We start from the raw sequence: 25432 nt of genomic DNA on the forward strand, positions 1-25432 counted from the left end.
ATTTCACATGGGTTTCCGTTTTAAAATTTTTTGAAAAGGGCGTATCTTAGATCCCAGTTATGGAAAGCCTTTACTAACATATATATGTTATTTTACAGGCATTGCCGTGCAGACCATCCTCACTATCCCGGTGAGTCCGCAGATCCCCACCACGGAGCAGTTTCTGCCCAACGCGTTTGGCGCCTTCGCGAGCTACCAGCAACAACAGCAGCAGCAGCAGCAGCGGGACTTGCTACCGCCCTCGCTGGCCGCACTGCAGCATGCCACCGCCCTGCCTCAGTTGGCCCAGACACCCACGAATTTACTCAAGCCCAATCTGTTTTCGACGGGCGTGCAGCAGCTGCTCACGGCTCTGCATCCGGAACTGTTTGCTGCGGCAGCTGCAACACATCAGCAGCAGCAGCAGCAACAGCAGCAGCAGGTGCAGCAGCAACGGGAGAGGGAAAGGGAGAGGGAACGGGAACGAGAGCGGGAACGGGAGCGGGAACGGGAGCAGCACTTGGGAATTGGTCACCTGCCGCACTCTCACCTGGCCGCCGATTTGAGGCGCTCAGCGGAGCGATCTCCGACGGCCGGATCGCCCACAGGCGGAAGTCCCGGATTGGCCGCCAAGGGCCCGCAACCTCCTCCTCCTGGAGCTGCCTTTCTGCTGCAGCAGCAACTGCACATCAAGCCCGAGACTCAGACGCACCTGCACCATCACCTGCAGACGCAGTCCACTTCGGCGGTCTCCTCCACGCTGCCACAGATCAGTCTGCGACATCCGGATGAGCTAACCGCTCCGCAAATGGACCTGAAGCCTCTCGAGCTGAGTGCCAGCACCTCGCCGCCGGCACCGCCACCCCGTCATCACTTTGGGCATAGCTTGCGGGGATCGTCGACGGTTTCACCGAAGCACAGTCCGCAGGGCAGGATGGGCGGCAGTGGCGGGTCCACAACCACGGGAATGAATCTCAGCCAGCACCACGAGCGGCACGATCGACTGGAGCGACTTGAGCGCCAGGAGCGCCACGAACGACGCTCGCACACGCCCACGGCGACGGCCACCAGGGCCAGTGTTTCGTCCAGTTCGAGTGCAGGTCACCATGGCGGCAGTCTGCCCTCCGGGCGACTTTCACCGCCCAATTCCGCCCCCTCGAACTCGGCGGCCAATAGCATCAGCGACAGAGGCTACACTTCCCCGCTGTTCCGCACCCACTCGCCCCAGAGCCACGCCCTATCGCTGGGCGGATCTCCGCGTCTGGAGCGGGACTACCTGGGCAACGGACCCAGTTCCGGAACTGCCACCTCGACTAGCAGTTGTGGAGCACCAACAGCGGCGGGATCCAGTGCCACGGCCAACGTACTTAGCAGCATAAACAGGTGAGTTACACTCAGCCGTGATGGTAATGGTTGTTTCTAACTAATCTCCTCCAGGCTAAATGCCTCCAATGGCGAGCTGACCATTACAAAATCCCTGGGAGCTCCTACGGCCACGGCCACGAGGGCCTCGTCCGCCTCGCCACGCGATGATTCACCTGGACCGGGTCCATCCACGTCGAGTGTTTCCCACATGCAGCCCCTCAAACTGAGTCCATCGTCCAGGAGCGAGCCGCCACACCTGTCGCCCAATGGAAACGACAATGATAATGACCTGCTCATGGATTCACCGAGTGAGTAAAGATCGATTCTTTCTTCTACTAAAGTACTTTAGAGATGGGTTGCAAGCCCTTTGTTAGAATTCTATTTAACTTTAATAATAGTTCGCATATGTAAAGTGCTTATTGCAACAGCGTTTGCGCAGTTTTAATTTTAATTTATTAAAAATCCATATATTAAAGGTTCGAACGGCTTGCATCCCGATTTTAAAGCACCCCAAGCTCCTAGCTTAGCATTAATTTCACACACAAATTCCCCAAAACTGTTCTAAGCATCCTTCAGCGTGTAATGATCCCAATGAGCCGGAGGCACGAAGCTCGAGTGCCCTCCGCAGTTGTACACATATAATTGGGGTCCGCAGCGAGCTGATGATGATTTGATATTTTAAGAGCCGCACTCGAGTGCAACACGGCGTATGAGTGATATGCGCACAATGGCGGGGCGAAAATCAACTTTTTGGCCAACATTAATTAACGAAATTTTCGTCGAAAGCCAACTTTGCTGGCAGTGCCAAAAGCCCTAACAAGTTGACTGCACTTTATGTAATTTTCCAAAAGAAAATCAACTTGAAACTCGACTCCACCCGCCGTCTCGTGTCTTCTGGCGTGTGTGCGAAAAGTTTCGCGTGCATTTACACGACTTCCTGCGACGGACGGGATTCATAATTGATGCAGCGTTCCGGGGCTGGGGATTAGGTGAGCTAAACAAGACTAGCGAGAACGCATTGCCCAAAGTTGAGAGATGTCAACCGAAAGTGTTGGGCAAATTAGCAGCTGCGTTGACGTTGTCACGCTCCGCATCTGGGATTGGATTAGGTTTTGAGGCTAGACGGCAGGCTGGAATCGAGACATCTAAGCCGAACTGATGGGATTAGCCCGGGGGCAGATTATGGGCACCATATAGACGTGGATGGACTTTCTTGTTAGGGCATTTTCAATTGATTAGATTCCCAATCTACGTGCAAGAGTGGGGGCCCTAATTGAAACTTTTGGATGCATTAAAAATGCAATCAGCACAAGCTGAAGACAAGCCCCCAGCACCCATTAGAGTGGAGTCATCAGGATTGGATGGCTTCCACCTCGAGCAGTCTCGATTGCGACATCGCATCGTTTGCGCATACAAATTGCAGACAATATGCGGCTTAATTACTACTAATTGATGCATACAAAAACTTAAGATGTCTTCCGCATTTAATGACATATTTCAAAGGCTGCAGCAAACAACAACACCGGGCGAACAAAGCCAGCTAGCTGCGACGACAGCTTGAGTTACGGCCCGCAAAGGATGCTGCCAGAGCGTGCGGATCCTTTACCCTGGCATCCCATCTCTATACCTTCCCATCCGCATCCATCGCCTCCAATCCGTTCTCGCATCTTAATTACCGCTAAAACACAAGGCTGCCGTTGAAGTTGCAGTTGGCTGTTGGCTGTTGGTTGCTGCTGCCTGGGACCCTTGTCTTTCCCTTCTTGCATATCATTAATAAATAAATCAAAATTCTACGCGAGTAGTTTGCATCCTGCAGGCTTGCTGCTAACAAATTAGGCAGATAAAAGCCGTGAGTTTCGCACTTGCCTAATAGACAAGAACAACCTGCCAGGTGTCTTCGCCGTGTGCTTTATCAATTTACCTGGGCTGCACTGCAATAATGTTTTGCCATTACCGCAATTAACTGTAATTAAGACCAAGACGGGGCTGCAATTTATGAAGTCATTTGCATGGCCTTACGGCGAAGACGGATATCTAAGCTAATTTCCCATTTAATAGCTAGACTTTAAGCTTCCATGGCAGAGTCGGAGTTTCTACTAACCGAGCTTGTTCTCCTATCTTCCCCCAGATGAACCCACCATCAACCAGGCCACTACCAACGTGGTGGACGGCATCGATCTGGACGAGATCAAAGAGTTCGCCAAGGCCTTCAAGCTGAGGCGCCTGTCCCTGGGACTCACACAAACCCAGGTGGGCCAGGCCTTATCGGTGACCGAGGGTCCGGCCTACAGCCAGAGTGCCATTTGCAGGTGAGATATGCATGGACAACCCCAGTCGTGTAAGATTTGGTCAAGAAAAACAACAAAAGAGTAGGATATCCACTTCAATTTTGTTATAAATATAAAATGGAATATAACATTCAATCCATTATAAGGATATCAGAAGATTTAAAAGTTTTAAAATTAATCTAAAGTATACCACAAAAATTACACTATCTGACAATTTCCGTATCAAAATTAATTGCAGCATACTTACAGACCCTTTTTGAACGTTTTCTTGGTAACCGATAATTAAGAAACTTTTTATGACAATGTTGATTTATTAAAGTGATAGTAGAAGGTGAACCGCATTAGGACAACCGTTTTGGCTACTTTCCCCTTTAAGCAATCGTGTTTTATTATATTTTCCTCAACAATATTTTTTGCTTAAGTCCACATATTTATGTTTCCCTTAATTTGTTTTTCGTAAACTTCTGGAACCAATTTTCGAAGAGTGCCAGGACATTTTCTAGCAAATCTAAAAATGCTAAATTAACCACGAAAAACAGACAACAAACCAATTAAATGCTAAATTAATTTTATTTATTTTATTTGTTTATTTTTTCGATTCAAACGCCAACTCTATCTAACTCCTCTCTCTCTCAACATCGAATGTCGAATGCCACCCACCGCAAACTGAAAACCGAATATCGAATGTCGAATGTCAAATGCCAACTGTCGAATGTCGAATGCCACCTATCGAATGCAAGCAGTGCACTCGCTGCGCAGATGTACGCCGCTCAACTGTCGACGCAGCAGCAGAACATGTATGTGTGCCTCCTTGAGAGGATGTGTGTACGCTGTGTGTGTGTGCAGTCCAAGAGAAACCTAACTAAAGTGCAAGGCTCATTAACCTGTTCATTTCGCCATGTATTTCTTTTGTTTCACGTTTATTTTGCATAAATGCGCTCCCAAAATTGGCCAGGGCATTGCCAACGAGCAGAGTTTCATCAGCTCAGCAGAAGCGAAGTGAAACAAAATTTCTCCACTGAACGATTAAGAAAGAGCGTATCCGAAAAGAGAACCGAAAGAGAATGCTAATTGACAATGTCCTGGCACTTTAGTTACGTTTCTTTTGCGTTATAACGGGCTTGCACAAGCCCATCGAGCGATCTGATCCAGGATCTAATTCTCTACATACCTCTTCCCAAATACCACTCCCAACCGCAGGTTCGAGAAGCTGGACATCACACCAAAGAGCGCACAGAAGATTAAGCCTGTGCTGGAGCGCTGGATGAAGGAGGCCGAAGAGAGGTGAGAGTATGGAGGCAGTTCCACGCGCCGTTTTGCCCCACGTTGGGCGCCATTTTGCGACAACCCCGACTAACTTGTGTTCTCTCTTGATTTAGCCACTGGAACCGCTACAAATCGGGTCAGAACCACCTCACCGACTATATCGGCGTGGAGCCGTCGAAGAAGCGCAAGAGGCGCACATCTTTCACGCCGCAGGCTCTGGAGCTCCTGAATGCCCACTTCGAGCGGAATACGCATCCTTCGGGTGAGTGGTAACTTTCAGTTACAAGAAGTAGAGGTGCCCGGAACCATTGCTAACTCCCCTTCCTCCTCCGAACAGGCACCGAAATCACCGGACTGGCCCATCAGCTGGGATACGAGCGGGAAGTGATCCGGATCTGGTTCTGCAACAAACGGCAGGCCCTCAAGAACACCGTTCGCATGATGTCCAAGGGAATGGTATAGGGCCAGGGGCCCTTGTAAATAGATGGGCCGTGTATATAGCTAGGTGTCTAAGTGTGAGTGCAAACGAGTGTGTGCGTGAGAGATTGTGTATTACAGTGTGATAGTTGTACAACACCCTAGAGTTTAGCAGTTAGGCCATGTAAAGTAATACTGTGTGTCATAGCATTTACAAAGGACATCGGCTTACGCAAGCGAACCGCAACCCGAAACCCAAGAACCCAATCCAATTGAATATTTAGCCAACTAAGTAACTACTTAACACTTATCATATCCCAAATAGCCTAAAAGTAGTATAAAGTCCCCAAAGCAGACTTGTGCAGTTTTAGGCCAAATTTTATCACATTGATGTGCCATTCCAAAAAGAAAACAAAGCAAACCAGTTCATACACCTAACAAATTACATATTAAATGTTTAAAAACATTTAAACCAAAACTGCATAAAATCTATGTGTGACCCACAGTCTAAGAAATTCTGTAGAGCTCGTAAGTGACGAGTTAAAATATTTGCATTTAATGCGTTGGCTAAACTTGTATACTGAAACGAATCTGATTTCAACCATTTATAAAACAAATTATAACCCTAGTATTTAGCCAGTTCAGACTCGAAAACTAAGATAACTCTATATGGTAGCACTCAAAAAGAACAAAAGCAAGCTAAAAGACAGCAAGTGTTTAGACTAAGTAACATTATGTAGCAACTTACAAAAATTATGATGGAAAAGAAACGAAAAAATATTTCAACTACGAAATTTAAATGGTATATAGCAAGAAAACAGCTACAACTGAACAAATATTTAAATGATTGTAATAAAAAATACTATTTAAAAAATTAAAACAAACTTGGTTTTATTCAGTAACGAAATCAACGAATTTTCTAACAATATTTGGCAATATCACATAAGACAACTTCTTATCTCTGGATCCGATTCAAGCTTTATATCTATTTCCCCTAACGAAAATGAGTTAGAGGAATAGGTAAAATTAATCAGAAATGAAAATGGCAAGCTATGGAATTAGCCTTCAGGAGCTAATCAGTCACTCAGCATGACTTCCAAGTTCTTTTGTTTCTGCCAAACGCGGTACTCGATGAGGCCATATCTGTTGAAGTAAAGTTTACGAACATCAGTTAAAAATACGAGAAATTCAAACTGGAAACTCACCCCACGCAGCCTATTAAAATAAAAATAATCAAAATCACCAATTTCGTGGATGTGCAAAGCTGCGAACTGATGACGTAGCCGATAACAGAACCAGTGCTTTCCCACAGGCGGAAGTTGCTATAAGCGGCAATCAGATGGTTCGGAAACAGAATGCCATAAAAAGCTGCAAATAGCTTAGTTTAATACCCAATCTTGGCGACAAGCCTTAGTCCGAGCTTCACTCACCATTGACCACAACCAGCCAGACTCCATCGCAGATGCCCCAAACCGCCGCAAAGGTGCAGTAGCTCATATAGTCGCCCTCCCGCGCTTCCCAGGTGTACATGTAGGTAAGCAGGCAGATGTTGACCACTGCACACAGTCCGGCCAGGGTGACCCGTCCAATGCGTTCCACCAGCGCGCCTGCGATTCCGGCAGCCACCGCATTCGCCACGCCAAAGCATATCATGGCGAACCCGATTCGAGAGATCCCCCATCCGCAAGCAACAAACGAACGGGTGAAGTCCACGGCCAGGAAGGCCTCCTCCAGCCCGATGAACATCGTGATGGGCAGCATCAGGATCTGGCGACGTTTCCGCAGAAGATTTATGGTCACCGTGAGGAGCTTCAGCCCCGACATTCCGTCGCCAGTATCACCGCGCTTTACTCCATAGCTGTGGATCATTAATTGGAGAAAATCCTATTATGTCTTAGATATCGCAAGCTTATATTACATATTTAAATTCTTTATGAATTAAGGCCCATATATGTACATTCGAAAAATTTTAAAATCTTAATTTAAGAAAAAAATATCAATATATATATATTATTATTAGGCCTTGAAAGATTAGGTGATTCAAATTCGGAAGGAAGCTATATTTCCAAGCCATATAACTAATATTATTTCAGTTTGATCAGTCAAATATAACAGAATCATTCGTGTACTTACCGTTTGAGGGAACTCACGCCGAAGATCATCATGACGACAGCCGATGCCATGCAGGTGAGGAAGATGGAGTTGAGCAGCTGGATCTGCTCCGGAGCTGGGGGCACAAGGTTCGGATTGGCCTCTGCTCCCACTCCGGGACAGAAACGAGCCCCGCAAAGTTCGGCCACCCTGGTTCTCTCTAGTTCCCGCTGCACCTCCAGCTCCAAGGAAGCATTTGCCAGGGATTGGGAAGCAGGGGCACTCAGGGTCAGAACCGAGGAGGAGATGAGGTTGCCCCACACCTGGGCCATCTGGTAGAAGATGAAGAACAGGCCGAAGAACTTGACGGTGTTCACATCCTTGCGCGACTTGTTGCCCCGCACCTGGGTAAGTGCCTCGGAGACGGTGGAGAGGTAGGTGCACTTGGAGCACCACAACGGCCCGCCACCAAAACCCACCATCAGGGCCGCCGGGATCAGGGTCTCGAACCGCGGGTAGAACTGGGCGGCTATGTAGGGCATGTAGGCGAAGAGGGCCAGCGCCATGGTCAACCGGCAGCCGAACCATCTGTTGATGAAACAAGCACATGGAAAAGTAGAAAAATAGGAAACACAGAGGATGGGTGAGCGCCGAGTGGCAAGTGGCACATGCTTAGCAGGCGGTCATTTATTTCGGGGCCCAAGGCCATAAATCTAAATAAATCGAGTTAACTGATTAAAGTTGCCTGAGCCAGCAGTTCGTGCCTCGAATAAGCCAAGTGAAGCGGGGCTCGCTATAAATTAGCGATTTGTTTAAATGTCAGACATGGGTGGCTATCCGGCCGCCCCGATTTGGGATACATTCGGGAACAGGGACGGAGCGGCACAAGGACCTGTGATAATCCAAGGACTTCCTGTTGACATTTTTACAGCCAAATGCGCTCGGAGTCACACATTTCGGGGCGTCTGCTGACTGCGCTTTCGCCGTTGTCACATCTGCATAAAATCCCCATAAAAACACCACCAGACAATCACCGAAACTTTTATGGAATGCCACACGTCGCGAGATGAGCCTCATCCACTCGCGAGGCGCAGGAAATGCGAAACAAAAATGGGCAATTATGCTAAGAGTACTCTTTCGATTGTTTCCTAAGCCGATCATCTTCTGAAACACGTTCAGGTTCGGTCTATCGCCCATTGAAAATTCATCGGGTACGAAGAAGATAACATTGTTCACTGTATGTTATTCATGAGTTGATATGATATTCCACCTCACTATTTGAGATCTCTATCTTCTTGCTCCAAAGTCTTTTACTATTATGTTCTCGAGATATGTTAATTATTCTTGCAATGTGCCGTTCTATTTACTCTGTGGAATATATGATCAATATCTATCAAGATATTTATATCAAGATTTGTCTCTGCTGAGGTCACTATGTCTGTTGGAGTCACTATATTTCTAAATAGTTAAGAGGTGTGTGTTGCTATTTGTTTTATGACATAGCAAATGTCAGTGAACTATGAACCATCCATATATCAAATGATTTGCAATTTCCCCGTATTTAACTTAGCTCAAATAACTTTTTTAAGTGTGTGACCTCGTACCCACCATTGTCCACTCACCTTATCACGGTCATCGGCAGGAAGATGTTGGACAGTATCAGCGAGCCGTAGATGACGGCCAGCGTGGTGGTGCCCAGGGCCTTATCCGCGTTCACCGAGCTCTGCAGATTCGATGTGCCGTGGAAGGCCGTAAAGTGAATCATGAAAGCCAGGCCTATCACAACCACGTTCTTGGTGATGATGAAGCGCTCGGCCGGCTCGTAGTGGCGCTGATTGACTTTGTTGTCCCCGTTCGGAGCAGTTGTTGTCCCGGGTGAGCTGCCCGTGCCAGTGCCGTTGCCGTGGACATTGCCATGTGCAACACTGTGCTCCAGCGCCAGCTCCTCGTTGTTGGCGTCCGACGTGTCACTGGGGTAAACCATGTCCAGTTCGGGGTCAGGGGTCAGCAGGCCCTGTAGAACACAATAGCGGTCATTTGGTATTCTGTTAGCAAAGTCCAGCTGAATGCAGACAAGTAGAGAAGGATGTCCAGGGACATGGTCTTTTAAGGATCGACAATTGAGACATAAGAATGAAAGCAGATGGTGCATGTTGCAAGCAGCGTCGCTAAATAAAGATTTCTGTTCTGTAGGACAGTGAGTTATGGTTCCTCAAGTTTTCTAGCTACTAGTATTTGTGTTCTTCATTTCGTTTCCTTAAATAAGCACAAAACTTATTTTATAAGCCATCTATGTAAGAAGCCCAGCTGATATCAGCTATTTAAGCCCGTTGAAAGTTTTATGTTAAACATTTGGTTGACTTTGTTGAACGATTTCCTTGTAGTTTAAAGTGAGGAAACGAATGTAAAACGATTTGAACATCTAGCAGTTTTACATTTAGTCAATGTTACTGCATTAATTGATTAACCTACAGTCGCTAAACTTCCGCAATTGATGTTCCCCATCTATTTGTAGAATCATTTATACGTTTGAAATTGCGCTTTGTTGGCTGAAACAGAACTGGGTTATTGGGACGAGAATATTTCGCATTCAGAACCTCTGATATGCCAATTTCTAAACCATTCGAGTACAAAAACGAACCCTTCGAAGTCCCGCTGCTTTGATTGCTCACTCAAGTCCACAGGATCAGCTTTAAGTTATTCATATCGCCTTTCGTCTCGGCCATACATTTTCGGAGCTTTGGGTTTTGCAATAAGCCCGCTTGCGAAGCGCCAGCCACGCCCACACACATATCCCGAAAAGTCTCGGGAATGCTTCTGCCTCAAGGACACTCTCGCAACTTATAATCCTTTGGGCACCCTCACAGCACGAACCCCGTCTGACATCCAGGAATTTATGCCCGTCTACGCCCCGAATTGTGGGTGTGTGGGATGATGATGCCCGAAAACGTTTCACTGACTTTGTTTGCATTTGATTTTGGCCCTGCCAACGACACTTTATGAAATTTTACACCTTTGATACGATGTTAAAGGCTTGTTTGCCAACTTCTGAGTGGCTGCACAGCCGCCCACCCGCACCCCCGCCAATTGTCTTGTCTTAATGTAAATCGATGGTGGTACACAAACCGATTGAAACGTTACCCCACCTCGGGGCCTTAAGTGGAAATTGATTTTGCATACCTTGCGGCGTTCCGTGGAGCGTGGCCAAATTAATTGGCCAAAAGTTGACTTCGTCATTAGCCCAACCATCAATTGAAAAGGCCCCGACCATCGAAATCGGAGCCGTAAATCAGAGAGAAACAATTACCAGAGTACAGCGAAAACATTCATCATACGCAGTGTGGGACGAACACCACTGGCTTGCATGCATAATTGGCCAGTGTCAAGTGCACTTACACATAACTCAAGTACGAATCAGAGGGACATGCAGATTGGCCATTGTCTTTATCAGCTGGCCAGCAGACAGGGAAGTGACTTGAAATTTAGAACATGGCCCATTAAAAAGGGAACTCTCAATGGCTTGTTGACAGCCTAAAGGGAAGGGGTGCTCCAATAGAACGCTTCACCTAATGCTGGGTCAACGAGGAGCATCATCGTTCATCATCTAAATGAAAATCTGGCATAATCATCAAAATGGGCGCAACCGAAATGGCCAGCCATTTGTTTTTTATGCACACCACCCTCCGCACCGCCACTCCATACCTTCAAAGGACTACAGCATTAAACAGAACCAGGCCCCAGGACATGACGTTGGCTCGTTAAAGACCATTCCGGCTTTATATAAAATGGGAAAGAGTCCACTGGGCAGGGCCTGATAACAATGATTCTGTTCGGTTTTATGCGGCCGACCAGTAATTTACTTAAATTATTGCACGACAGACGACAGACAGTCGACCGAAAGTGGCGGTGAAATGGGTGCGAAATTAAATATACATATTTACATTTGAAGTGTATGGATGCTGGCCCATAAATCTCCGCTGAAAACTTCAATTTGCATTTCCTCAACTTTGTTTCACATTTGCTTAGATTTGATAAATCGACTTCGGCATATGCTGAGGTTCTTGTTTACACAAAAAAGGAGCAACCACTCCCCCACTCCCCACGCACCTTGCGCCCATCCAAAACTAATCAATCACCGCCCCAAAAAAGGGAAAATTCACATATGTACATGCTGTGGACTTGGGCCAAACAAATAGATTGACTTATGGCGCTGACACAGAGCAAATAAATACGCCCGAATCCGAGTCCTGGCCGGAACAACTTGGCACTTAGCCGCACATGTTGGCCTCATCAGGCATTAATGCCTCGCAATTAACTTTAGATCAATTATGTGGCTGCGGAGTCTGGAGTTTTGCCTGTTAATTAGGCAGCAAGCCGGCCAAAACGGCCAAATGAGTGTTTTTCCACAGGAAAAGAGGCAAACTTGACTAGGCAGCAGAACAGCCGGGAACCTTTGACACTCGTCCAAATCAAATCCTGTGTTCGGCGAGAACAATGAATGGTGGCAATGCTGTGACAGCCTTGATTTGAAGCTGTCGCGAACTATCTGAATCCGCCGCCATCCGCGGCAATAGGTTTGAATACAATGCAGTATCCAGTCCCTTTGACATTCGGCACACTACCTGGCCTTTATGGCGCCGTCAAAGGGTTAACAATGCAGCGGATCCACGGGATGCGAAACTATTGTGGCATTCGAACTTTATGTCCCTCGGCAAAGCTTTGCAGCGTGCAACAAAGCAGCCGAAAATGAAAGAGCGCCATGTAGTTCGCCTGATGGAGTGAAATCTACCTACACGTGGCCAGGGATAAAATAAAATATTATTCCTGCGCCATCGCGGTAGGTATATAAATTTCGCCTCGCCGCCGGCTAGGAAGTATTTTTATGGGCCACTTATGGACTAGGGAATAACTGCTTTATTGCCAGTGAGTGAGGCCTAGCTAGGTCTAGCTATGGCGAAGAACGAATTAAATCGGTAAAAACTGCTTAAACGTTGTATCTTTGCAGGGATAATCATGAGAAGGCAACGATGGTTCGAAATGAGCAATCATGGCAATCCCAGATCCGTCGTCGATTTTATCTGAATGAAAATAATCCAACTCCCACTCTGCCTAATCTCTGATTCTCGTTCTTGATTCATTCACTGTCAGGCAGCACTTCCTTTTGACCATAATCACGGGCTTCGTGGAAGTGAAAACAATGGAGCTGGGCCATTTTACTGATTACACTGAATAGGAGATAATTCAGGTTCGTTGATGATGGCCAACTAAGTTGCTTTAGGCGAGTGGGTTCTTTAAATTCGATTAAATACCCAATTCGCCGGCATGTCAATCATAAATGTATAATGCCATCAGGCCCCACAGGATTTTTTATGGGAACCTGAAACCCGGAAAACCCCAAGCCCCGCTACTAAACGATGCCCCAGTTATTTCGACGCGACACTGGTTTTATGTGGACGAGTGCGTCAAAAGTTTGGCCTAAAATTTCGGCCATATAAAAAGAAAAAGCGGCGTAATGCAAACGTAAACGTTTTCATTACTCCAGCGGAAGTTCGGGACCAATAAAAATGACAATAATAACATCGTATCGTAGGTGGGCTGAGTTGGCCACCCCTCCCGACCATATTCACGTACATATATCCGACCCTGTTCAATCAAATCATTTCTACTTTCACTTTAATAACGCAACATGGCCGTGATTCGTTCACAGTTCTGTTAAAATTTCCCCTGTTCGGCACAGTCGCCGTTTAACAGCGAAAGAGAGTCCCCGTTTAACAGAAGCAAAGAGAACACGGGCTAAAGAATAAATCGTGTTTAAAATAAATTAAAATTTGATTTTAAAGAGTTAAGACAGACTTTTTGAGTCCTTAATTTGTCTTTGAATTCGACTTAAGCCAATTTATCAGGCTACTAACACAAGGGAAGTTTGAAAATAAAAAGTGTACAAGTTCTGGCTCTGTTGATATCGCTTGATGGAAATATTGGCGCATCCATCACTTTGATTGATGGTCAATGAGATAATTTTAGCCTGCACAGAAATGGAAAATAAATATGCAGTCTATAATTGGTAAATTTCAATAATCTGATCAGGCTTTGACTACGTTTAGATAAAAATATAACTGATTCCATGCTTAAAATATTACTTATTGCTTTAATAATATTAAATGGCCTACGCGTGTACTAGAAACAGTAAAGGCTTAGTAACAGCATTTTCCAGAACTTTGGAGCCGAATGAGTCCTGATCCTGCCCAAGCTCTTTCCTCACAGCTGCAACATTGTGGCCACGTTTATGCAGCTGGCGGAAACTTAGGTGCCTTTGCCATCGCCGCCCCAACTAATTTCCACGCTTTACTGCCGACAAGATGCAGCAACAATGTGCGAAACACAAAAGCGGAGGAGCCAGGGCCAGGAGCCAGGTGGGGCGCACTCATAACGCAGCTCCAAAGTGCACGGAAACGGAAATGAAGTGGCACACACACTCCCAGCCGCCCCGGTTATGTGGCTACGGGGTTAAATGTCAAGTCCTGACCCGCTGATGCACTTGCTGGCTCCCTACTAACAGCTACGACAATCTTTAAATATTTATTCACTTTTCATCGGTGGGACGCTTGGGACTGCGTGTTTGCCGCTCATTTCCGCTCTGCCACCTCCTAGCCGCCTCCCCGCCGCAGCCCTCCCGCGTTTCCGCCCTTTTCCGGTTGCCTTGTCTTTTGGCCCAGTGTGCGAGTGCGTTTTCCGTTCGCCCACTGCACTTTATGTGTGTGTGCACTTGTTGATGTACTCGATTTTCCACTTTTCCGGCAGTTGCGTTTGAGGGCGTGTGCTTAACTTTGTAATCAAGTGTAAATAGTTTGCTTTTTTGGCCCAGCGTGTATGGAAATCGAATTACAGAAATCTGAGCATTAATTTTTGTGCAAAAGACGGAAGCTTAAGCCTTTAATGCACTAAGATGTATCATGTAATCAAAACATATAACCGAAGTGTTCTCTTATTCATATTTAAAATCGGACCAATAAAAATCATTAAATTTTGTTTCAAATAATGCCAACAAATGATTTGAATACAGAGATATGTTTTTGAAAGTTGATTGCCCATGACAAGGTCTTTATCATCTCAAAGCATATTATGACTCTAGATTCGAGGCTCGAACAGATGCCATTGTGACCTATTTGATTACCCATTCTGGTTATAATTTATTGTCTTCCGGACTGAAAGGAAGGCTATCTGGATTCCATTTCCCATGAACTGAACTTCAGAAGCAGCCTAATGGAAATTCTTGGCTAGTGGTCGAGATGCCAGCAAACAACCACGAACACGACATCGAATGCTTTTGGAAGGGTTGGGTTCCGTATTAATGGTAAAATATGCACGATCAACATGGAATGCATGGGAAGTGCTGCTGCTGCTGGCTCTTGATGATGCAATTTTCTCAATGATTTCCACTAACTCCGCTGGTACCCCGACACGCTCACGTTTCGCTGGTCGGACTTAACTCGATGTTATGGCGCCAGCTACGTACTTAGTTTGCAAATGCAATTTATGCCAACGGAGCACAGAGGCCCTTCCCCGAACGACATTCACCATAATTTATTTAACTAACAAAACGATAACACAAATAGGTGCCACATGCTGCTCGCTGAAATCGCTGATGAGCGAAGTTGCACTAGTTGGCAGTAGCTGCATTGTCTGGTTACCAACAATCAGTTGCAGTAATGTGGTGAATCACCCACTTCCACCCACTTCCGCCCATTACCGCCCACGCATGGTGTGTGCTCGCAGCGCAATTTCACGCTTCCGCCGAGCATTTTTATAAGTTTTCCGTTCAGGACAAAGCAAATTGAAAAAATTGGAGGGAATCGCGGTACTGCGCTTTCTGAGAACCGGCTGTTGTTCTATATTCCAATTACTGCGGAATGCAGTTATTTAGTTTTATCTGCTTTGAATTAGAAGGGGCTAATTAGAGTCCAAGCATATGCACTCTTAAATCAAGGATTGAAGCTACTATTCGACCATAATCTTGTAAAGAACACGTGCTCAAAATACTTTAAGTTCAAACGATACCACATTGTGGCGGTTAAGGTTTTGACCAGTTTCCGGTTTTTAATTTATTTTATTATTCAGCCGAATCTACATAGCTAGCGGAAAATGGGTTGGACATGCACTCTCTTTCGCAGCCGCATATTAATTAAATTAAAATGTAATTTCCATAGATATGCGTATTTGCGTTCAATGTTTTCCCCTCCGCAAAAGGGTTTTTGCCTCCGGGTCCGCTTTAATTCGTTAAAAAAATATTTGACCACCACGGAACATGGCCCCAGAATCGAAGTGTGGGTGGGAAAAGATAGTCAAGGTGGAAGCCAATGAAATACACATGTGGTTAATTACGGCCGAAGGAACTGGCTCGTATCCTGCTGGCATAATTAATTAAAAATGGAATCTCGTTGGCCTTCATTCTTCCCGATGACGAATATGAAAATCAAACATTTACTTAATGGCATTAATAAGTTAAAGAACTCTGATTGAGCGAAGGCATTAAGTTTAAAAAACATAAGCCAATTCAATTCATTTGACAAACAAGTGCACACATTCTGGCTTAATTGAGTTCACACTTATTCCATATTGGGCATCCCTTAGTCGCTACACTTGGCTGATTAATTTTTTCAATCAATATTTGTTGGAAATTTCTTATTGACTGTTCACTTTATTATTTTTAATTAAGCTCCGTGTCGAGCTTTTCACATTTATTTGCAATATGTCTGCTATTCAATTTTTAAATGCAAAAACCGCGATAGAGTAAAAATTACCACCAACAACGACACTGCGAAGAGCACTAGATATGGCAAAGTTTACCTGAATTGAATATTACTTTTCAATCTTGACAGCCCAAAAAGGGAATTTGAATGGCTTTTAGGAACGGGTGTCCGTTAGAGAGCTGATCGGATTGAAGTGAACCGTTTACGAGCGCAATTAAAACTAAACTAACATCTCGGACCGCGAACTTCTAAATATGAAATGGAATGGAAATGAAATGAATGCGACGGCAGCAACAGGTTTGAGCTCTCCGCTCTCGGTTTGATGCCGCTGGATTTGCATAAATCCGACATTTCAGATGTTTCTGATCGCCTCCAATATCAGCATCCGAGGCTTATTTTGTGGCAGTTAAAGAAACGTGACGCCGGCGGAGGCGTGTCAAGGTTCTAATTCCGATGCCCACTTGGCCGCAAGTCTGCGGTTGACCACCAGGTGGCGTGGCATCTTCACTTGGCAGAATCTCGATAATTGTTATTAATCATACGCCGCGTTGTCGCCGCCAACTCAACTTACCCACTGATTCATGTCGAGCTAATGAACCTTGCCTGCTTGTCGAGGAAGTGTAATGAACGACAAACACTGGCGATTCGATTTAGATAGTCGCTTGTCTTTGGGCAGTTACATTAATTAACTTTTCATCGAGTTGTGACCGCCGAGTGTTTGTTGAGTGTGAAACAAGTGCCTGTGGCAGTTGTTATTAATGTGGTCCAAAATGAACTGAAAGTGGCTGTGAATGCATCGAACTCTCGCCTCAATTAGACCGAATTTCCCACCAGATAAGGTGCGATAAGGGAACAGGGTGTCGCAAGAGGTTGGAGATAAAATGTTAGAAGCTCCGCCGGCATTCAATCATTCGCAGTCGAGAACCATTTCGACTGCACTAATTTGTGCAAGATTACATGCAAATAATTGTAACCGTGATTAATGCGAATCATACCTAAACCGCAGAGCGTCAATTATTTGAGCCCCGAAATGGCACTCAGATTTGAGTCGCGGGAACCGGGGGAAGTTCCACACGTAAATTCCCTCCATTCGGTGCGTCACCAACTAAAACGGGTTTAAAATCTGTTTCTGTTTTTGTTTATTCTGGCCGGCTGCCCTGCAAACCGTCGAGTAAGTGATACACTCGATTTTAAATCGATTCCACACCCGAATCGGTGTTTTGCATAAGCCGCTTATGAGCTCGCAGCCAGAAAACCGAAATTCAAACATCAGCTCGACTTGTGGTCCATTGCGCTTGTGGCCAATTCACTTGGCCAATGGATTTGGTCAAGTATTAGAGTCACGTACTCGAACTCCAGTTGCCTGACACCTTTCACTCGACCACCGGCAATATTTCTGCGCTCTGTCTCAGGGTCACTCCATTCCGCACCTTTTTCTCCGCCCAACTAAGTTGACACTTTTGCCATATGAATTGTGGAGTGAACTTGTGCCATTAGCTGTCAGCTGAATCGACTTTGATTTTTGAGGCTGTTGACATTGTTGGCGCTGCATAAAATGCAATTTCGCCGAATAATCTGCGTGGTTAAATTTAGCACGTTTAATAAACGACTCATCTAAAATAAATATAACACTTTTGGCATGCTAGATGTCCTGTAGCAAGCTTAACAGGTAATAAATAAATGTCGATTTTGAATATTTTACCCAATTACCATTACCATTGAATGTTTTATGTAAATCCATTATTAGTCTTACTAATTCGTTGAACAACACAATTTCTCATATGACCGCCTGGTAAATTTCATTATTAATATAGTGCTCGTTTCCAAATCACTGAATAATTACGTTTCCACAATGCTCGCTACAATTAGAATAAACGCTAAATACTACTATAACATAATATTGTTGCAGCTGTTTATCCGGTGCATTCGTTTATTTAGTTCGATACAATCAATGAATCGCTTTAATGGTTTATTTTTACACCATTTGCATTCTTCTTATTCTGCTGTGTATTTTTTGTCTGATTAAACTAATTGAATAGTCCATCAACAAACAACCCACCTCCTTAGAATCGTAGCGATTATGATTATTCATGCCCCACACTTAAGATGTCTTTTCAAATTGTAATTGCTTGACTAAAAACGTAGCACAGTGAAGGACATTTAAGATTGATTCATAAGAATAAAGGAGTATACCTTAAAAATGTACTTCACCTAGTTTTTAAATATTGAAATTTAAGCCGATTGCCTTCCGAAATAATAATTCTAACATTTCGAGCAGTATAACTGATTAACATAACATCCACATTGTTGAGCTTTTAAGCCAACACGCAAACCATCATTTGGGACAAACCTGACACGATACAAATCCGTAGAAATCAGAATGGCACCGCACAACATCCTTTAAAAACAGGACGGCAACTTAGGAACTACTCAAAATTGACTAATTTTCAAAATGCGATGAAAGTTATTTAACTTTTCTGCAAAATAAGCACCCCTAATGAATGGCACCTTCTTTGGGAACTTTGCATAATAAAGTGGACATCAGGGAGTCAATGATCTACGTTTCACCATGATATCTTAAAAATATACAAATAAATTAATGCAAAACGATCTAGGCTTAATAATAAGTTCTAGGTATTAGTTAGTTCCGAACAATTTGGAATGCAACTGTTGAACATTTTAAGTCTAATTTGAAAATATTTAGCCTTTGTAGTTGAATTATAACATGCCTAAGCAATTAGGCATTAAATTAAACAAACATTTTGTTAAATCAAATTTACATTTTTGAAGCCTAAAGCCAACACATCCGAAGGCTCGCAGGAGCAGCAAATTAAAATAATTATCAAATTACTTGAGCTGGAATAATAGTGTACATGTATGAGTAAACAATCAGGTTAATTACAATACCATAAAGCCATATTGAAATAATGTTCGACGAAAATGCACACCAACGGCTGAATATTTGAAAATGATTTTATGTTTGGATTTACGCCGGGCAGGCCACTTAAATGCAATCAATTTAAGTAATAATAAATACAAAAACGCCACCGCCCTTCTCTCTTTCATATAGTATGTTGCAAATATTTTAATTTGATTCATATTAACTACTTACTGAAATATCGATGATACGCCTTTTCTTGCTCATAACCCGCATTTGTGACCGCATTAACTCAGTGCTCGGATCCCTTAATTTGTACAACCATGTTGCATTATGTTCGGCATGCTAATGAAGCTGTCCATTTCACAAGCAATCGCACTCCAATTATGCGCATCTGCAATGGCTTCCTAAAATGGATACATCAGCTTCTGGTTTCCAATTTGAATACCGAGTGGCATGGCTCACCTGGCAATCAAACAGCCGTACATAAATCAAACACGGCTCTGATCAGTTATTATTATAGTTGTTAACGACCTTATCGCGGTTCAAATGGCTTACAACTGGGCTATCGGCTATCAGTGCTATCAGTACTTTCAACAACTAGAGGGAAACTGGGCAGGCAAATCGTCCGAAAGGTGGACCAAACGAAATACGCGATATAAAATGCAATTTGCCCGGCTGACATCAATCCGCTTTTAGGCGAAAATTTCATCAAAGAATTTCGTGTTCCTCGGTGCTTTGGGCTCCGTGTAAAATATATTATTCACGGGCCACGATAAATGCAATTAAGCGGACAAAAACTAATTGAAAATTCCACTGTTCGGCGTTTCCAAATTTAAACTTAAATCCAGCAAAGTCATCCGCTCAGGATGACAAACCGGAACTCCTTTAATTAGATTATTAAGGCCGCCCTAAGTGTGCAAAACTTTAACATGTTCCACTTACATATAAATGCGCCGCCCATTTGGTGGAAATTTAATTAAAAAACTTTTGGCCAATCGCGGGTGGGTTGGGTGGTGGGTGCTGGGTGGTGCGTAGTGGACGAAAATCTGTTTGTTCTGCAGCCCGACAAATAAATCTTTATGGATTAAGCGAGCCGCGTGTGTTGTTGTGGCACCTCAACAAAGAATTTTCGGCGCAGCTTTAAAAACTACTTTATTGTTCGCGGCAAGACCTCGAAAAGTTTGTCGGAGCGACCAGAAATGATAGAGCTCCGTCCCGAAAGTCGGCGGGGTCTAAGGCACCATCGACGGCCTAGTGATTTATGCCCGGCCCAAACTTCCAGCCAAGCGTGTGAAAGCCAGCTGAGGCGGCCAAGCTGCTGCCTTTGGTTTAATGAACTCGAATGTTAATAAATAAATTTGTCAATGGCGCGCTCTCGGGTCTGGGTTATCTGCTGTGCGCCAGGAACATAATGAAACGAAGATGAATGGAAAATCGACTTTCGGCCACCGTTGTTGGCCAGTTTAATTTGCTGCCGAGAGCAACTAATGAGCTGCGATGAATGGCACACAGTCCTGAATAAAGGAATCCAGGGGCTTAGGCTGACAAAGGCTCGCGAACAGCAGTCGCTGGCACTGAAAATGTCCGACAGCTTAAAACTTGCACGCGAATTCGGCTAATTAACGATAATTAGAGGGCCAACTGGTCAATCCTGGCCGGAATGGAAATCGATCGGTGGCCCAAATATGCGACGCTCCATAATCAGGCGGAATTCAAAGGGCAGCACTTTACTGCCCCATTTAAACGTGATTTAATTTGATTTCTATATACGCACATGCAGCGCATTTTACTGCCGGCTGACCAATCGACTCAGCTCATCTGGTCATCTGGGGGCAATCAACACATCATCGAATCCGCCCGCCCTCCTCCTAATAGCATCGGCATCCCGATTATCCGTATCCGGCTCATCATCAAACACGGAAGCGAGGAGGGTCAGCCAGCATTATCGTTTGTTTTGATTGGTTTTTTGTTCGCTCCTCCGAGGGGATAATGCTCCACACACGTCTTGGCTTCCTGCTCTCTGATGGGCCGCTTGTTTGCTGTTCGGGCAACGGCAGAAAACATTCATCAATTTCATTATCCCAGGATGCCTAAAAACCTAAAAGCCCGGCACACGGCATCCCGCATCCCAATCCCAATCATTGTCAGGTGCTTACATGCGCCCAAAAATAGACGCATGCAGATTGAAATTGATGGCCCGGCAGAGGGCTTAGTGCCCCAGCCACTTTCTAATGTTTAAGTTCTCGATTACATGACAAAAGCGGCTTTCCGGCAATTCAGCATTCCAAAAGGCCAGGATTACTATCTGGTGAAAAGTGCTTACCGGTTGCACTTCAAAATGCGATGGATAGCACAACGAAGTTCGGGTATCGGCAGAACATCAGACAAATTGGGGTACATATAGTCAGGCGAACCGCTTTGCAGCTTAGCTGATAGAGAGCAAATGACAGGGACCCAAAAAGGGTAACAAACTAGACGGAACATTAGACAACTAATCTCATTTCTGCACCTTTGCAAGGTAAGCTGCTTTAACTACGCACTGCTTGTAAACTTAATATGATATCACTGGCAAAGAATGTAGCTTAAATAACAAGAATTTGATAAAAGTATAAAGCTTAAAACATTTACAACTCTATCTGTTATCATATTCTATTGTATGCCTAAGGATATTTTGTGTTTCAATCGGTCCTTCTATATATGTATATATATATTTACCTTAAAACTAGGTGTCACAAGACATTACCAGGATATGTACTGATGCTAAGCCAAAGTAGCAACATATCCAAACACACCTAATCGAAAAATCCCTACCTGCGGTTGCAAATTTGGCTTAGTTCCTTCGGTCGGAGACAGCTAAAATAATATGCGACATGCTGAATTGATTGTATTGGCAACAAGTTGGGCCAGGACCCGGCTGCTCATCGATTCGAGCACACACCCACCACCCACGGGTTATCCTTGTGCCTGGCACCAGTCGACATCGGTTTGTATCCGTGTTTTTATCGCCAGCACAGCAAGTAGTTTTTCCTCGATTTTCCCCGTCGCTGGTGCATATAAACAAAGAGCGTTATAATAATACGCCATGCACGACTAGATTGGGATTGCGCCAAGGAAGGTCGCTGTGGCTTCCTAGTTTACCATATCCACATCCTGTTCTCGTTTGGCTGGATATGTGGTCGAAAGTGGGGGCTGTGATGAAATTCGATGTAACATTGTTATCGCTGCAATACCAGCGAACAACTGACAGTTTGTTTCCGGCTAATTGTGGGCCCTGCTTGATTTGTCCGGTCGGCACTCGGGAATTTCGCGGGAAGGGAATCTGAACAATATGTAATTTAAATTAACCAGGTGGCTGTGTTCCGTGTGTCCATTTGCGTTTTGCTCTCCAGGTCCGAGAATCCGATACAAATTGCATTTTTACTCCACTCCATCCCACATTGCCATAGCAATTTCGCTACAAAGTTTGGCTCTAAAAGGATCCTTGGTAATTTGTCGCAGAGCGGGGGAATTTTTATCAGCAGTCTTTGTGCAACCTTTGGCTGCATTCGCTGAATGAAGTTATTCAAAGGCTCTTGTTTATTACGCTGTATTCCTGTACGCCATTTTCCCTAAGTCCCTGCCAGCAGTGTCCCTCGGCTCGAGTCGCGCGAAAAGTCCGTGATTTGGGTCAAGTTAACATCGTTCCGCCGAAATGGGCCAAGTTGCCCAAGTTTCCCGGCCGCCTGTCATTTGCATCGATAAGCGGAGCTACTGCCCCAGCAGTAATAACAATACGTTCAGTAAGCCAAATAATCGCGTACAACACTCGCAAAAAATAGGTGTGTTATCTAAACCTAAAGGAGTCGTTTAAATCCTTCCCCTTATAGCTTAGTCATTAAGCCTCATAAGAATTTGGCCCAAAGTTAAGATCAAGCTGCAAAATAGTTATATCATCTTTAAAAAAGGAACAATATTATGTCTTCTCAATTCCCCGTTTATTCATCGATAAATTTTTTCGGGTAGTGCTCAATCGCACACAGTTGCAGGCGGGGAAAGCAATTTGAGTCCTAATGAGCAGAGCAGCCAACTCACTAAAAAGGAAGGTCAAGTCTTTGTCCTGCCGATAAAAAATGATAAGCCAAAGGCGAAAGCGAAAGCGTGGCCGCAGCTGCTGGTCAAAGTGCCGCGGCAGGGGCAAGGACACGTTTTAGTACACTGTTATACGGCCGTAGGACAGTCTGAAGGATACTGAGGCGGCGGGGCCCCACCCACATTTGCATGCGGCGCGCGTTCGCGGGTTTGAGTCCTTTTATTTGGCCATTTTGGGCCCCTCGAACTGTGTTGATATTTTATTTTCATACATTTTTATGGGCTAGTAAGCAAATTGTCGGTCGGGCGATGGGCGTGGCAGGGCGGGGATCCCCGCCAATGATTTTAATGTGCAAGCCGATGATGGATTCAGAAGGCAAAAAGTGTAATTAATTTTAAAGCTCGGTGCCAGCTGAACCGACGATGGAGTACATGAATTTGGCAAATGACGTCCTTGCTTTGCCCGCAAATTAAATTGAACGCCCTCGTTCGGTAATCTCGGAAATAGGATTGAAATCCCGGGAAACTGAACACCCGAACAACCTGCCAACTGCCGATTCATTGTGCTCCAAATTAATGACAAAGTGAAATCCACAAAAAACCAGAACACGGAGCAGAGCGGGTAAAGTTTGCCGGCGTGACAAAGAGCTTTTCAAAAATGCGAGAATCAGCGGCAAGGCGGAAAGTCTACTATAGTTTACCCTCTGCAGGATTTCCAGCCAGAGACCATATATGACCATGCCATATATAGCATCCTACTGACTAACTTAAAACCTAAAATTTTAGATCTATTTTTTTATATGTTACACTTTTTAGTTGGTATTTGTTACATCCATTTGCACATAGATTAATCTCAGAACATGGGAAACCTGCACGATACCATTTAATTTCAGCTTGGTGTTCTTCAGTTCCGAACCACGTTTTTTCGCTATGCCCAATCTTTTAAGTAATTTCTAATCCCCACCTGCTGACCACCAGTGGTCCATCGCAAGAATGGCCACAGGCTCTCGTCGGTTGGAGAGCGAATATCCTCGATGGGCGCAACTTTGCGCACGCAAGCCGCAAAATGCGAACGAAGTAAAGGCAGCGGGATTTCGCATTATTCCAAAAATGTTTCAAACGCACGGCAAACTAATCACGGATGCAATTCGGGCAGCAGTCGCCGCAGGAGAAGAACCACATCCGCCGCTCCGGATGGAAGCCAAAAGCGAATCTGCAGCCGAACGCACGCAACAGAATCAAAATCACAACCAATTTTGTAATGGCTGCGTACTGGCAAATTTGGCAAATCCCATAAAATTTGGGAGTATGGTAGTGTGGGCGGTAGGCGTGCCAATCCAATTGGAAAAATTGCAAAACAGTCCGGTCAATTTCTGTCGAAGTGTCGACATTGCAAGAGGAATGGAAAACAAAGCGATACAAGTGGAAAATATGCTGCAAAATTGAACACATGGCTGTGGGCAATTTTAAAACGGATCCGGTGTCTTTAAGGCTCGGACTCACCTTTTTCCGGAGATCCTGTGTGTGTGTGTGTATCCCCGAGGGTCCCTGACCTTTAGTTAACTTTTCATAATCGATGAGCTGGCGCATCTCATACAGGGAATGGCGGTCCCAATCACGCCCACTCCCACTTCCATGCCAAAGTCAACCCCCCAGACACAATAAAGGGTTTTCAACTTTGACCCTGCGCCTTTTTATACTCGTATTCTCATAACCGCCCCTACCCACGGCAATAATAGCAAGTGTGGCTGGCGCAAAGTTTTGGCAGCCCAAAGTGGCTCAAGGAATATATTTTTTTAGGCCCAGCCTGCCGTTTCCGCCCTCTTCTCTCCTTTTTTTCTACAGCCCCCTAGGGTGCGTCTGTGTGTGCCGCCGGATGGAATGTGGAGCGAAAAGGGTTTTTAAAATGGGGATGCCCTGCTTTAACATAATGACCAACATTTCCAAGAGGTAAGTGCAAATGGTAGGCTGTTATTAGGAAAAACAATGCAGCGAGCGAGGAGGTATCCCCAAAGAACATAAAATAATCATAAGCATAATGAACGGGTTAGTATCTGTGGTTAAGGTTGCATAAACATTAAGTTTTTAACTTACTTTTCCACACTGTGCCTGTCCAGCTTCAGATTGTTTAAACTTGGCGCTTACTTTTATGACAGTCAGCTTTTGCAAGAGCAATAATAATGTGACCTTTTTCTGTTCATCACAACATTTGGTATATTCAGTATATACACTCTCCTTACTCAGCGCTGTAATTTAATAAAATTTTATTATGGTCCATAACAAATAATATTTTTACAAAACTGTAAACTTACTGTACTTTGTTTTTG

The 25432-nt window shown here is 44.7% G+C and overlaps 3 protein-coding genes across 4 annotated transcripts in view; 1 reads left to right on the top strand and 2 right to left on the bottom strand.

The window, feature by feature from the left end:
* Positions 1 to 5544, top strand: part of LOC6608169 (alpha-protein kinase 1) — a 67504-nt gene extending 61960 nt beyond the window's left edge. Inside the window, exons 5-11 of one of the 2 annotated variants that reach the window (XM_032716905.1) lie at positions 99 to 1362; positions 1417 to 1652; positions 3473 to 3653; positions 4373 to 4429; positions 4833 to 4916; positions 5012 to 5160; positions 5236 to 5544. In XM_032716905.1, the coding sequence (XP_032572796.1) occupies positions 99 to 1362; positions 1417 to 1652; positions 3473 to 3653; positions 4373 to 4429; positions 4833 to 4916; positions 5012 to 5160; positions 5236 to 5360 (2096 nt within the window). In that variant the 3' untranslated portion in view covers positions 5361 to 5544. The remainder of the gene's footprint in view (positions 1 to 98; positions 1363 to 1416; positions 1653 to 3472; positions 3654 to 4372; positions 4430 to 4832; positions 4917 to 5011; positions 5161 to 5235) is intronic. The other variant, XM_032716906.1, reaches the window with a different exon arrangement.
* Positions 5545 to 6180: 636 nt separating this feature from the next.
* On the bottom strand, positions 6181 to 16371 carry LOC6608170 (UNC93-like protein). Its single transcript, XM_032716907.1, has 6 exons — positions 16254 to 16371; positions 9029 to 9420; positions 7449 to 7994; positions 6746 to 7173; positions 6521 to 6683; positions 6181 to 6458 (listed from the first exon to the last, which is right to left on the bottom strand). The coding sequence occupies exons 2-6, from the start codon at positions 9388 to 9390 to the stop codon at positions 6392 to 6394; spliced, it is 1566 nt and encodes a 521-aa protein (XP_032572798.1). The 5' UTR covers positions 9391 to 9420; positions 16254 to 16371; the 3' UTR covers positions 6181 to 6391.
* Positions 16372 to 21867: 5496 nt separating this feature from the next.
* LOC116800709 lies at positions 21868 to 22250 on the bottom strand. Its single transcript, XM_032717191.1, has 2 exons — positions 22169 to 22250; positions 21868 to 22082 (listed from the first exon to the last, which is right to left on the bottom strand). Exons 1-2 carry the CDS (start codon positions 22248 to 22250, stop codon positions 21868 to 21870), a joined length of 297 nt encoding a protein of 98 aa, XP_032573082.1.
* Positions 22251 to 25432: the final 3182 nt, after the last annotated feature.

The sequence above is a fragment of the Drosophila sechellia genome, chromosome 2R (assembly GCF_004382195.2).
Source record: "Drosophila sechellia strain sech25 chromosome 2R, ASM438219v1, whole genome shotgun sequence".
NCBI classification, from domain to species: domain Eukaryota; kingdom Metazoa; phylum Arthropoda; class Insecta; order Diptera; family Drosophilidae; genus Drosophila; species Drosophila sechellia.